General features: G+C 33.5%; 1 protein-coding gene across 1 annotated transcript in view; it reads left to right on the forward strand.

Moving 5' to 3' along the window:
- LOC106666271 (paired box protein Pax-6-like) overlaps positions 1-13,834 on the forward strand; it is an 89,394-nt gene that overhangs the window by 41,378 nt on the left and 34,182 nt on the right. The window contains exon 3 of the mRNA XM_014393353.2: positions 3,473-3,613. Within this exon, the coding sequence (XP_014248839.1) occupies positions 3,473-3,613 (141 nt within the window). The remainder of the gene's footprint in view (positions 1-3,472; positions 3,614-13,834) is intronic.

The following is a 13,834-nucleotide window of genomic DNA, read 5'->3' on the forward strand; positions in this document are numbered from 1 at the left end:
ACTCGCTTTCTAATCCATTGTCCGCAGAGGGATCTGAGGATGGTTGACTTGCGAATAAAAAATGTTTGCTCATTGGCCATCTTCACAAAGTTAAAAGTTTCCTATTCGTTCTATCACCTCTTATATAAAGTAAAGACTGTGATAACAATGGTATAGCACAACAAAAGATAAGCTTAATAGGAAATTATCACAAAATTTAATCAAACTATCGCCAATTTAAGAACTTAGTATATTGGATGAAATTACTTAAAACATTTTCCTTTGTCTATTATTGACAGATACTCAATAGATTAAAATTCTAGCATAAAAAAACTTTTTTCTCGTTGGGATCTGCGGGATGATTAACATGCAGTTTCGTCCTTTATAATCATCCTGGTCGGGTTATTATGTTTGTTTTGTCGTGGTTTTAATATGAAAAGGAGCATTAAGACAAAATGTAATGAAAAACTCCCGAAGATAGGAAAATGTCGAAGTCTGACATGCCACAGCATTGACAAAAGACAGTCCAGGAAGAACAAATCACAAAAATCAAACTTTTTTCTTGTTTATTTAGATATCGTGAGATGCGGTCTGGTGTGATGTAGTTTTAGAAAAAGAATTTCTTTATAGTGCCAACGTTCCGATCTTTATTGAGATCATTATCCTTTTTTCCATTCACTTCAAAGAAGCAGACTCCTCATTGAAAATTAATTTCTATCCCTACTTCCATCCCCACGCCTTCACAATCAAACATATACAAACAAAAAGACATTAACATCTCACTTATATTGTTATTTTTGTTGAATTTGTAGAGTAGCGGCGTATTTAGCCGAAGGTCGTGAGTTCGAATCCCGCTCGTGACACTGACTTTTTTACTTAACCAATACCTTTCATAAATATTAATTAATTGAAATTAACCAAAATGTTAATTGGTCAATCGGACCACGAACTATAATGGACTTTGATTAAACTACAATAAAAATTTCTATATTGTGTATACCACTGTATAAAATTCATTTTCACATCTTACATGTATTTGTATAATTTAAAAAATATTTATAAATCCCAGGCCCTGAAGACGATCTCAGTAAAGATCGAAACGTTGACACACTAAGCAAAACGTTTTTCTAAACCTACATCACACCAGACCGCATCTCACGGTCTCTAAATAATCATTAATTGACGGTCACTAAACAGTATTTTTTCATTTGAAAATTTTCATCAGCGTTCATCATTTCATCAGAAGTCTTCTGTGTCCCAAAATCTTGTTTATTCGAAAAAGAAGGCAGTAGACAAATTGAATTTTTCAGAAGTCTTAACTTGTTTAACTACATAATTATTATATGGTAAGGCTAATTCTAATAGTCCTTCCTGTCTTATAACATATGAAACAACATTAATAAATTACTCAATTGTGGACGGAAATTAATGTCCAGCCTTGAACAAAAAAATTATATTTGTTAGATTTCCTGAAATCTGCACGGTGGTAACAGTTGAAAAACTGAATTTTTCAGAGGTCTTAACTACTATATAATTTCTTTATTCTAACCCTGATTATGATAATCTTTTTATATATATGATATGAAACAACAAAGCAAACAAACAACACAATGGATAGAAATTGGATTTGCCAATAAGAAAATTATTGTAAATATCCTAGATAAATTATATATATATTTGATTTTTTGGGGGGAAAGTTGGATATTTTTGAATTTTCAGGCCAAACGCCTTGATTACTTATCACTAATTTGATATATAAATTAATACCCTAACATCAAAAGAGAAGGTATAATTGTGAATTTCTCGATGAGGTTTAGGCGGTTGTGAGTTCGGTCGTTCCAGATCATCCAATTCTGAACGTCGGTTTGGTATGTCAAGCACTTTAAGCCGTTTCGTCATATTTAAGTATTAATATCTATGTATACGAATACCAGATATGTAAAGGGATGATCGCATATTTCAAGAAAATTTAACAAAAAACTCATTAAAAAATCTAATTGTATTTTTTAAATAGTTAAACTAAATTAAATATGTCTATGGTATCTCATATGAGACTTAATTATTTGTTTAACATCTCGCATACATCAACAAAATGTCTCACACAAAAACTTCATTAAAAAGTTAATTGAACTTTATTTTTGAAACAATATAACAATTGTTGCTTACTAAATCTCAGAGAAAAAACGTACACCGGACGTATTTTGTTGTTGGTTTCAAACTTTATGTTCTTTTTTCGTTATGTTAATTACGACATACTTATTTTAACGTAAGCAAAATTAAACGAGATCGGAAATTCATGAGTTTTAATAAAAAAATTTAATTATAATGGTTTGAAAGAAAATTCTCCTAAACACAGGAAAATCATTTATTGATTGTTTCAAATTTAGTTAACAATTTTTGTTAGTAGTTTCGCTCTGATTGCATTATTATGAGCACAACCCGTTAATAAATTGTTAGTTAAGTTCATTCTACACTCAATGATGTGCCGATGTTTCGGTAAATTTTCTTTCAAACCATCATAATATTAGCTAGAAATAAACAACAAAATTTGAGTATCCGATTTTTTTTTTGTCGGAGTATACATTAAAATCAAGGTAAAAAATATATTACAAAATACACTTAGGACTTGTTAGTTTATATGCTCTCTGGCTTTGTTTGCTTGGTACCATTTTACGTCTTGACCTTCTTCTATCCTGTAGTGAAGGATGTTCCAAAATTCAAATTCAAGAATAGGCTAACCAGGATATCTACTCATTTATCGCCTAGCAGGCCTAAATAAAATATCACAAAATTATGCAAAACTTTAATTGAATTGTATTTTTTTAACGTGAAATTAAAGTAAATATGTATAAAAATGGACGCCGACGATATTTCGGATACATATAAAAATTAAGATAAGAAACATTTAAGACTTTCTAATTGATCACATCCGGCTGTTTTAATCAACACTTTATATTAATTAAAACACACCGTTCTGACACATCCGGTAAAGCCAGGATGTAAACTATTCATCAGAAAATAAGTTACAATCCGTCGACGTAATAATATCCCTCGTAATTAGGATGTATTTACCTTTTTTTTTAATTCTTCTTTTTTTCGTTGTTTTAATATCCACTATGATTTTTCACTTAATTTATTGCTCTGTCATCTAATGAACAACAATGTACACCTTGGGAGGTTTATTTTTCCGCTTCTTCGTCGTAGAATTTCATGAATGAAACACGGAACGTCCTTATAAATTATTCCACCGTTTAAATCATGGTTTAATTATCGCCTGTCAATCCTGAACGAAAATTAATCAGGAGGATCAGACCCGTTTAAATTACAACCGATTAAATACGTATATTTAAAAAGGCATTAATTTTGAACAATTTCTAAGTCTGACCGTTATAAATCGCATCAGTGTTTAATTAAAATCGTCTTTATCTATTCTTTGAATGGTTAACTTTTACCAGAATTGAATTTATTTTATGATCCATTTGTTTTTTTCCAGGCACACTGAGGCCTCCAGGATTAATCGGCGGGAGTAAACCGAAAGTGGCGACGCCGGCCGTCGTCTCAAAAATCGAACAGTACAAAAGGGAGAACCCGACGATATTCGCATGGGAGATCAGAGAACGGCTCATATCGGAAGGTAAGACGGTTACAACCTTGGAAAAATAACAGAATGCTTTTAACATTATCTAATGCCCAAGATCTACGCTATACACGAGTGTGTTTTTTAAAATTTGGCAATACCCTAAAGAAGATACATTTCCAACCAACCCCTCATAACAAAGGTTTGTCTGGGTTCAGATGCACACCACGCACAAATCATGCTTACGATTTTTATGTGGTTGTTTAATTACCATTAATGATAGTTTAATATGACAGTTTACATGACTAATTTTACTATTATTAATTGCCGGTTGTTTTTGTTAACGAGATGTTAATGCTAGGGATGGGGGGATAGGGATAAAAGAGACGGCCACAAGGCCTACTGCACCTAGACCTGAATTGATCTATTGTACTCCCCTGTTTTTTTTTTTTTATAACTCACTAGGCAGCTTCAGGTTATTAACAGCTTTGCCAGCGGTTCCTTGGTGTAGGATCTTGCTTGTGGTTTTTCTTGTCCTATTTGCAAGAACCTGCACCTACATAGACCTTCACAGAAACATAAAATGTGTTCTGCGGTCTCCTCTTCTTCATGGCAGTATCTGCACGGTGTTTCTCCTGTCTGTACTCCGATCCGGTGTGTTATTTCTTAAGTGGCAGTGCCCTGTCAGGTGTCCGACAAGAATCCTGGTTCTGTTGCAGTTGCCTTCCAGTGATTCTTTTGTAAGTTTTGCGGATGGTCCTTCTGTGAATCTTTTCGCGTGCCTCATACCTGTGGTATTGTTCCGCCAGGTTTTGGAGTCATTAAGAATCCATTTTAAGATGTAACCTCTTTTGTGGCAGGTTGCTAGGCCGCAGTAGAATTCTGGGCCAAAAGAGTTGTTGGCTCCCTTTTTGGCCAACATGTCAACCTTTTCGTTGCCTCTAAGCCCGGACTGTCCAGGGACCCATACCAGGATCATGTCGTTAGTGTCGCTGACTTCAGACAGCTTTCTTCGTTCCGTCAGTGCCTCCATGCAGTTCCAAACACCCTTTGCCTTTGCTTTCGCATCGAATGAAGCTAGGGTCCTGAGTGCTGCCTGGCTGTCAGAGAAAATGGCTATCTTCTGGGAATGTGCTTACATTCCTAGCCTTTTTATTTCTCTGGCGCATTGTCCAATCGCTATGATTTCAGACTGGAAAACTGTAGCATACTTACCAAGGTTTACCGTCAGTTCAGTCTTGGGATTCAGCTCCCGTACCGCTAATTACATTACAATTTGTTTACATAAACAACTTTTTTCCTGAAAGTTTGAATATTTGCAAAAGTACCATAATACAAATTTTTAAAAGTATATTTTCAGCGTAGTACACTAATAAAATAATCTCAATCACAGAATTATACAACTCGGAGGACACCCCCCACGTCACGAAATGCACTCATAGGTTTAAAACAATAAAATAAAAACCTTGGAAATAATCACATTTGCAAAACAAGGAAGGCGATGGTGTACGCAATTAAGACATTTGTCGTATAAACTCATTAAACTCTATTCAACAGTCAATAATTAAAACTGCTTTGTTTCGGAGTCAACAAATACACTGTGCAAACTGGCACCAAACCAAGGACAGATTCGAAAAAACAAATTAAGACGTACAAAGATAACTATGTTAAAATTGCACGGCACACCTTACTCAACTGGAAATTACATTGGAAGTCATAGTTGAAAACATAGAGAAATAGTCGTAAATTGGACAATTAAGTAAACGTATATACAATATAATAGTATTGTTGACTTCATTGGGTTTTATTTCCACGGTATTACCATCGATAAAAACTAGATAAAACAATGTATAATAAATATACCATAGCAGAGATGAAAAGAATTTAGAGATAATACATCTTCATGGATAACTATAGCAGAAAAGTTGCAGAAACACAAACTCTTTATTTATTGTCAGTCTAAGTATAAACTCTTTAAAGATTTTTTTATAATTGTTAATTTCATACCACTTAGATAAAAATTTCAAACACTGAGGCATTGTTAACTAAACTTTGAAGTATTTGATGATAATTATTCAGAAATCGTGAGATGCGGTCTGGTGTGATGTAGGTTTCAGAAAAACATTTTCATTATCGTGCAACGTTTCGATCTTTACTGAGATTATCTTCAGGGCTCAAAGTGTTGTCTTCTGTATATTGTGCCATTCTCTCCATAATTGTGGCACTCTCAACACGACACGCAAGAATGGCACAATTACACGGAAGACAAACACTTTGAGCCCTGAAGATGATCTCAATAAAGATCGAACGTGGGCACGATAAAGAAAATGTTTTTCTGAAACCTACATCACACCAGACCGCATCTCACGATTTCTGAATAATTATCGACTAACGGTCACTAATCACCACACGTATTTGATGGTGTTGAATTTAATCAAATAATCCTTTTTTCACTTTCCACGATTTGATCTTGATTTTCGAAAGAACGAAGAGTAAGTTATTGGGTTTTTTCATGCACTTCGTTAACAACATATATCATTATTCGCCCATGCATAATTGTAACTTAATTTAAAAAATATCTTTCTTACTCTGTTATAATCGTACATCCTGTTTAAATAATCAGTGGTATTTTTTTATAATTTCAATGCTAAAATCTCGACTGGAAGTATTCATCTTTGAACGACGATACAGAATGTAGTCAAATAATATTTTTGTTTTTGTTTCTCTGCCCACGATTTGATCCGTGATTTTAGACAAATAAAAACAGAAAATGACTAATAATTTTAGATATAACACGCCAATGTTAAGAAAAAAAAGGATTTTTCAGAAAAACAATTCTTTTGAGACAGAATTGTTGCAGAAAGGAAGTGACGAAATGAAATTTAACTTTATGACTGGCGTCGTATCCTAAATTCGGCCGACAATCAAATAAGTATTGTGGACAGTGGTGAAAAAAAAGTCCTATAGTTTTGTATTTTTAGTCTTTGTAAATTGATTTGGTGTCAATCCAACTACACCCTTTAAGGACATATTTATAAATGTATACTTCATTCAAGTTAAACATAAACGTCAAATACTGTGGCCTTTTTAACTAAGCTTTTATTCAGAAAAACAAATAAAAAAGGCAATAATTTCTAGTATTTCTGGGTATGTTAGTAAACTTAGTAATTACCCCTGAGTTGGGATTAATCCAACTATAAACTCTTTATGGACGATTTTATACATGTATACTTCATTCCACTTAAACATAAATCTCAAATGGCCTTCCTGACTAAGCATTTGCTCAGAAAACATATAAAAAATAATGTTCAGTATATATCTGTATTTAGTAGTAAGTAACCATTGAATAAGGTTCAAACCGACTATAAAACTTTCATAATACTATAAGACATAAATCTCAAATTCTGAGGCCTTAAATAAATATTTATTCAACACTCACATAAAACAAGTAAAAAATTCAATATCATGTGCATTAAACCATTTTGAATATTTAATGCTACTTATGTATTTCAAACTTTAAACCTTGTAACTAAGCATTTATTCAGAAAAAAACATGAAAATCTTTAAAGTTTACTTTTTAAGAAAAGATTCAATATTCTTTTGTATTTATTCGATTTTTTTAAATACTCTTAGAGTTAGTGTCTTAAGAAAGATTTTATAAATAGTACTTATCAAATGTTGATATTGACCTATTGACTTTCGATAAGTAAGAATCTTTAACACAATTGCATTATTTTAGTTCTCATATGGAAAAAATAGATCTAGAACAAGCGGATCCAGAGGTGGTCAAACGGAGGATATGAGTTCAACCACTCGCAGGACATTCAACCGAACGTCACAATCACCATCATTTTTTTAATAAACGTTTTCAACGAATGGTCAATCGAACGTCACACTGTTAACGAAGAATGGGGGCGTCAGGTGAACGTCGGAAGGGCCCGATATGTCACACTTAATCGACAATTGGGTTGCTGGAAAGAGAGAAAAACCCTTTGTGTCCCGTCTGTGGACAAGTTGGAAAGTGACTCTTAGCCTTAAATTCCCTCTCTTTCTTATTCTCCGTCTATCCCACTCGATCGGATTTATTTCCAGTCGGTTATTTATATACGTGGACCATTAATTGGCGCCCCTTTTCGGCTCTACGTCCCAGAAAGACCGGTGCAGTTGCAACTGGACTCGCGGGATGATAAATCGCGTGGAGGACGGTCCGAGATGAAATATAGGACCGGCTACCGGTTGAAATTTCTTTTCGCTGTTTACAGAAGAGCCTGCTTAACCGTACATTTCGAGCTACCTGGCATAACGTGTTACAAGGGTGTTTATCACCAATAAATTCGAGTCACCCTGTGTCAACATTTATTTATAACCATTTTTACGTGCCTTAAGTTTTAAACGAAACAGTAATCTGTGGCAGTATAAAATTTATACACGTTATATCCAAAACCTCAATTTCTGATTAAGACGTTTTGCATTCAAACTGTTTCCCAATTAAATTAACTTTTCAATATATTTTTTTTGTAAATATATCATAAAATTTGGTAGGATAGTGTATTTAGTTCTAAATCTCTTTTCGTATAATTATCATTGCTATCATAATGAATATGAATTATTTTGCTAATAAATAATTTATTCAAAGAGCTGGGTTAAATATAGGCTATTAGTTTCATTGTTTATAGATAATTAAACAACTACCTATGATTTATACATAGATATGATTTAACTACAACATAAATATTACAGAATATTCCCCACGGAGGCTTACTTTACTTAACATACAACGCGTACGTCCACGCATTTTCCTTTTCAAGTTCTCTATAAATATTATGATTCATAAGCCAAATAAACATGCTGATCTTTCTAGTTCGTATCGGCCCGTTAGACTCCTATCTATCCTTGCCCTAATTCTAGAAAAACGACTTCTACCATGATTGTTTCTCATGATTGAAAGTTCTAATTTTTTTCCCGATCGTCAGTTTCGATTCCACAGCATTGCTTGGGTTCTTTCTTGATTTAAAAGAGGCTTTCTAACGAATCGAACAAATTTTTGGAATTAAGGACCTCTAAAAGAAACAAATCGCAATTTAAATTTAAATTTGAATACAACATTGCTGCATAGTTTCAACAAAGGGTGGTTTGAGAGATTTGAAATGTAAAAATATGAAATTGAACATGGAGATAAATGCACTAAATAGATTTTGATCTATTTTAAATATTACATAAATAATATCAGACTACAAAATATTCAATTTAATTAATTTAATTTTCTTAATTTTATCATTAATCTACTAATCTATTATTAAGGTATCACTTTAATTTTTATTTTTTATTAATTAATAAAAATATATAAATAAATAATATAAAAAAATAAAATAAAATCAATAAATTAAAAATCAAAAATAAACAAAAATTAAATAAAATAAATAAATAAATATAAATAAATAAATAAATAAAAAATAGAATAAATAAATATTGTATTCAAATATTATATATATGTATAATTTAAAAAAATTGAATAGCTAATTTATAATCAATTCCTTACAGTATTTATTAATATAATATTTGCTGCCGGAGCGGAAAAATGAAATGGAAGAAAATACAAATTGCGGGGTAATAAACTGCAATGCCCTAAATCGCAATTTAAATAAGAAAGATACCTCCCTAAAAAAAAAGGATAAAGAAAAAGAAGTGTTATTGTGTTTTGTTTCTTATTATTGTTATGTAGTATTAGTTTATTTATCATATTTGAATGGAAGAATAAAATGATAAGGACTGTTGTTAGTCTGTCTCCATTATTATTATTATTAGCCATACAAGCCTATGGGAAATGTTTAAATTATGGAACAAAAATTCAAAATTCTAATTTTTTAAAAACAGAAATAAATTTTATATGTAATTTAAAATGAGATTTTTGCATACATTTGGCCTTCCAAATTAAGAATTTTAAAAGGATAAATTAAAGACTTGGATGGCAATAGGATAAATTAGTTTACGAATGTTTGGAGTCAGAGCTTTATAGCACTCAGAAGGGATATAGCTAAACTAAGATAGAAGGGATGCTAGGGCATGAAATGACCTTAGCCGTTAAAACGCAATTCAAAATTATAGTAATAATAATAATAAATGTGTTGTAATTATCGCTTTTAGTTTAGTTTAGCATGTTGTTAATTGAGCGGCATTAAAAACCAGCTTCTCATTGGAACGTTCCGTTGCCAAGGGACCGGGGGGGGGGGTTCAATCTGGCGATCCATATTGAGAGACGTGATTGTAGAACTCTTTCAACCTGATGATGAGCTATAAGCTCGAAATCCGTATCGTTGAAAACAACAAATTTTTAAAAAGATTCTGAGAGAAAAGAGTCTGGCATTTGAGCTTGCTTTGTAAACTGAAGACTCACTCATAGGTACTATCTCATACTGAGATCTTATCTGACGGGCCGATTTTGCCGAGTCCGTCAGGAAACTGAATTCTCACTTTGTATACGCATTAAATCGGGGTTCCTTGGAGGAGCATACTTGGACCAATTCTTTTTTCAATACACACTACAGATATTCATACACGTGTTAACATTTCTACATATATTCGATGATGGTACAGCGGTCTTACATGTAATTTGGACACCCCTCCACAAAGTGGAGAATGAAAATAAACCACAAGAAAAGCGTACAGATAAAGTTTCCCTGCGTGAAAGTACCTGTCCTCCAGTGAGTATGAATGGAACCCTTGGCTTCCACTGACCTTACACTTTCATGGATAAACTACTTACAATGACTTGGAATCCACAAGACTCAGAGGATGAAGAAACAAACCGATGTTATATATGATTAAAAAGTCTACCGAACTCACGATCAAAATGAAACATTGCAAACTACGATAACTTTTAATATAAAAATCCGTTTGGACATGATCTCATCAAAACCCACCATGAAATCTTTCATCGATAACTACATATCCACAATAATCTAATAGTACGAAAGTCACTTCCAACCCTACAAGAAAATCTCCAAAACGATCGAAGCGAAAGTGGCCACGAGACCTTCTCACTGAGTGAAGAATGACGAGGTTTCAGTGTGTAGAAATGTTGGGAAACTTCCCCAGAATTCAGTATACATGAAAATATTTACTTAATACAATATTTATAGTTGTAAATATCAACTAAATGTAATTTAAAACAATTTAAATTTACATAATATTTGTTTGCAGGAAATAACTCCTAAACTTTTAAAACCTTCCATAAAAAGCTATTAAATTGCTATTAAACAATATAAGCCGGTAGGAAATTATGAAACTTGCTTTCTACTAATAGTCGAAATAAAAACTTGAGAATTTTCTCGTGAAGATGTGAGGTTGTTTTCTTCATTTCTTTGATTTCAGAAGTAAAGCTATCTTTCAGAGCAATTGCTATGTATTTCAAACCTATCTTTTTTCTCCTTCACTTCCTCTCTTTTCAAAAGCATCGACGATTCCGCTTCACTAGAGATGAAGGTAAAAAGTAGAGCTGTCAGTAGTAAATCCTGCAAACACGCCTCGGATCTCACATCGAACTCTTATTTTTTCTCTCCTCTCTCTCTTTCTCTTTCTCTCTGATCGTTAAGGTTTTACGGCCTAAGAAATTGAAATGTGCCGATACACATGTACAAAGAAAACCACGCGACGATTGAGATGTAAGTGCGCAGATACTTGGCAATTTTCTACCCCGAGGATACGTTTTACGACCCTACGTGCGAACCGACCGATACTTATATAAAAAATTCATAGATTTACGACGAAAGGAACCGGTCGAATTTCCATAATTCACGCGACCTGAAGATTCCGGGCGCCGTCCGAGGAGGTGTATGAAAGAGTCGAAAAAATAGCTCGACGCGTAATGGAAACGTGGCCGAATCAGAAGTATGTCACATAGCAGACTCGATTTCACGCCAATAAAAACCCTCATCCCACTATTCCAGTTGTTAGCCATTGAAACTAAACACAAAACATAACACGACCACTGGCAGGATAATTAAACGGATCGGGTTATATCAAATAGTAAAAAAGACAAGGTCCCAGCTCATTTTGATAATTTTAGACCGATATTTTAGTTTTTGAGTTATTCTTATATGTTAAAGTACACTTCATCGCCGACACGACGAAATGATGATTATTGTGTTTTGCCCATTAGGAATAAACGCCAAACGTTGGTATTATTTGTCCACCGCCACTTATCGTGCAAGGTTTCTCTATCCAGGTTTGGAAATCGGGCATAATTTGCCAAATTGGTTTCCCGGAACTAGTGCCGGTTAAATAACCATTGAATGCCAGGCAATTCTCAAAAGGGGAAACCAGTAAATGCGACTGGACAAAAGAGTTCAATTAAGGCGGTATGCAACGTGAGGGAGTCACTCCCCTTAGTTCCGGCCTGCGTATTAATATCAAAATAAACTTGAATTTACAAAATGTTTGAGTGAAAATTACAGAAAAAATCTAGTGTCAAGTCTGACATTGTTCACTATTATGCTTAACAAGAATTACAGCCTACTTTCATTGAAGCTATTTTCGGATAACTTGTAAGAAACATTCCATTTTTTCTGCTTAAAATGCACTAGTCATAAAATCTACAAGAGTACACTGTTAAGAACCAGTGGGTGTGCATCCTTGTGCCAGAAGTGGATCGCCCAGTTTATAAAAATAAATTTTTCAACTGACTTAAAGCTTTAATATAAAATATACATACCACTCAAGAGATAGCAGAGAAGGTCACCTCAAGGAATAAGAAGAGCAAATTCCCACTTAAACAGATTGCGTTTATGCCAGTCTCGATACTCAACTCTCAGGTCCCTTAGAGAATAAAAAAAGTAAATATTTAAAGTGATCATTTTTGTGGCTTTCCTTCAGCCCCGAGATAAAGTCAAACGATCTGTCATAGAATCTTTAGATCCAGTTTGCAGCGACTATTCGACCCGATCAACCGTTTCTAAAGGCTGATTTGACAAAATAACTCAAAGAAGTTGACAGAATTGAAGGAGGATCCTTTTCTATGGACTGTCCCATAATAAAAATGCTCCCGTTACACTAACTGAAAGCAATTATTAAGGTAAAGATACCATTTAACTTTCGCTGAAAAATAACGATTACTTTGTGAGTCCTTTTCTCCAAGTCTGTTTTTTGTAAAATACAGCATCTTTTTCGGTTATTATGCATTTCATGGGGATTAAAAGTTTAAAAAAAATCATTTCCTTTTAGAGATCGCACCATAATATCAAGTGATAAAGTCTTCCAACGATTTCAAAATTTATTCCAAGGTAAAAAGAAAGGCATCGGAATTGAATCGTTTAATTATTTTATCGCGAAAAGACTTTTTTTAAATATCATTTTTTTCAAGATATTTTCTTTCAATCTACAGGGGTTGTTTAACCCCGCCACGAGAAAGAGGAAAGAGCGAATGTGACCAGACTTCAATGTTTGTGTAGGGTGGTGATGTTTATATGTGTTGTATGTTTTGTGTCCAATATGTACTTGATAACCTGAAATACGAATGAGAGACCAGCCTTATAGGATATCAACTTAGGTTTGATACAAGACCAGAGAGTACGCTATAGATCGACGCGCTCAAATGGTTGCAGGTTGAAAAATGCGCGCGAAAGATCAGAAAAAGAGGTGAAAACACGCAGAGGACCGGCGATGACCTCAGCTGTTGGTCAGCCCTTAAACGTCCTATGTTATATATGTGTATATAATTATTCAGAAATCGTGAGATGCGGTCTGGTGTGATGTAGGTTTCAGAAAAACATTTTCTTTATCTTGCCAACGTTTCGATCTTTATTGAGATCATCTTCAGGGCCTGGGATTTACAAACATTGTTTACATTTAACAAATACATTTAGGATGTGGAAAAGTGAATTTATACAATGCAAAATATATTTTTATATCCAATCAAAGTATTTCTATTGACTCGAAGTGTTTGTGTTCTGTGTAATTGTGCCATTCACATGGTTAAAAAAAATTTTGTCTTTCATTATTTTATTGATAGATTTTTATAACAAAATCATTGTATTTTATGAGAATCAGAGCTAATAAAATTGATGAAATCCTGCTTTGTAAAAACTTACAAATTCTTTTTACGAGATCCATTATGTTTCGTGGTGTGATTGACCAAATAACTTTTTTCAATGAAGTAAACCTTAAGTAAGGTATTGGTTAAGATAAAAAGTCAGTGTCACGAGCGCGGTTCGAACCCACGACCTTTGGCTAAATATACCGCTACTCTACCACTTGAGCTATCGTGACTTCGATCCACTCGGA

The sequence above is a fragment of the Cimex lectularius genome, unplaced genomic scaffold, assembly GCF_000648675.2.
Source record: "Cimex lectularius strain Harlan isolate CLEC.00 unplaced genomic scaffold, Clec_2.1 scaffold5, whole genome shotgun sequence".
Taxonomy (NCBI): Eukaryota; Metazoa; Arthropoda; class Insecta; order Hemiptera; family Cimicidae; genus Cimex; species Cimex lectularius.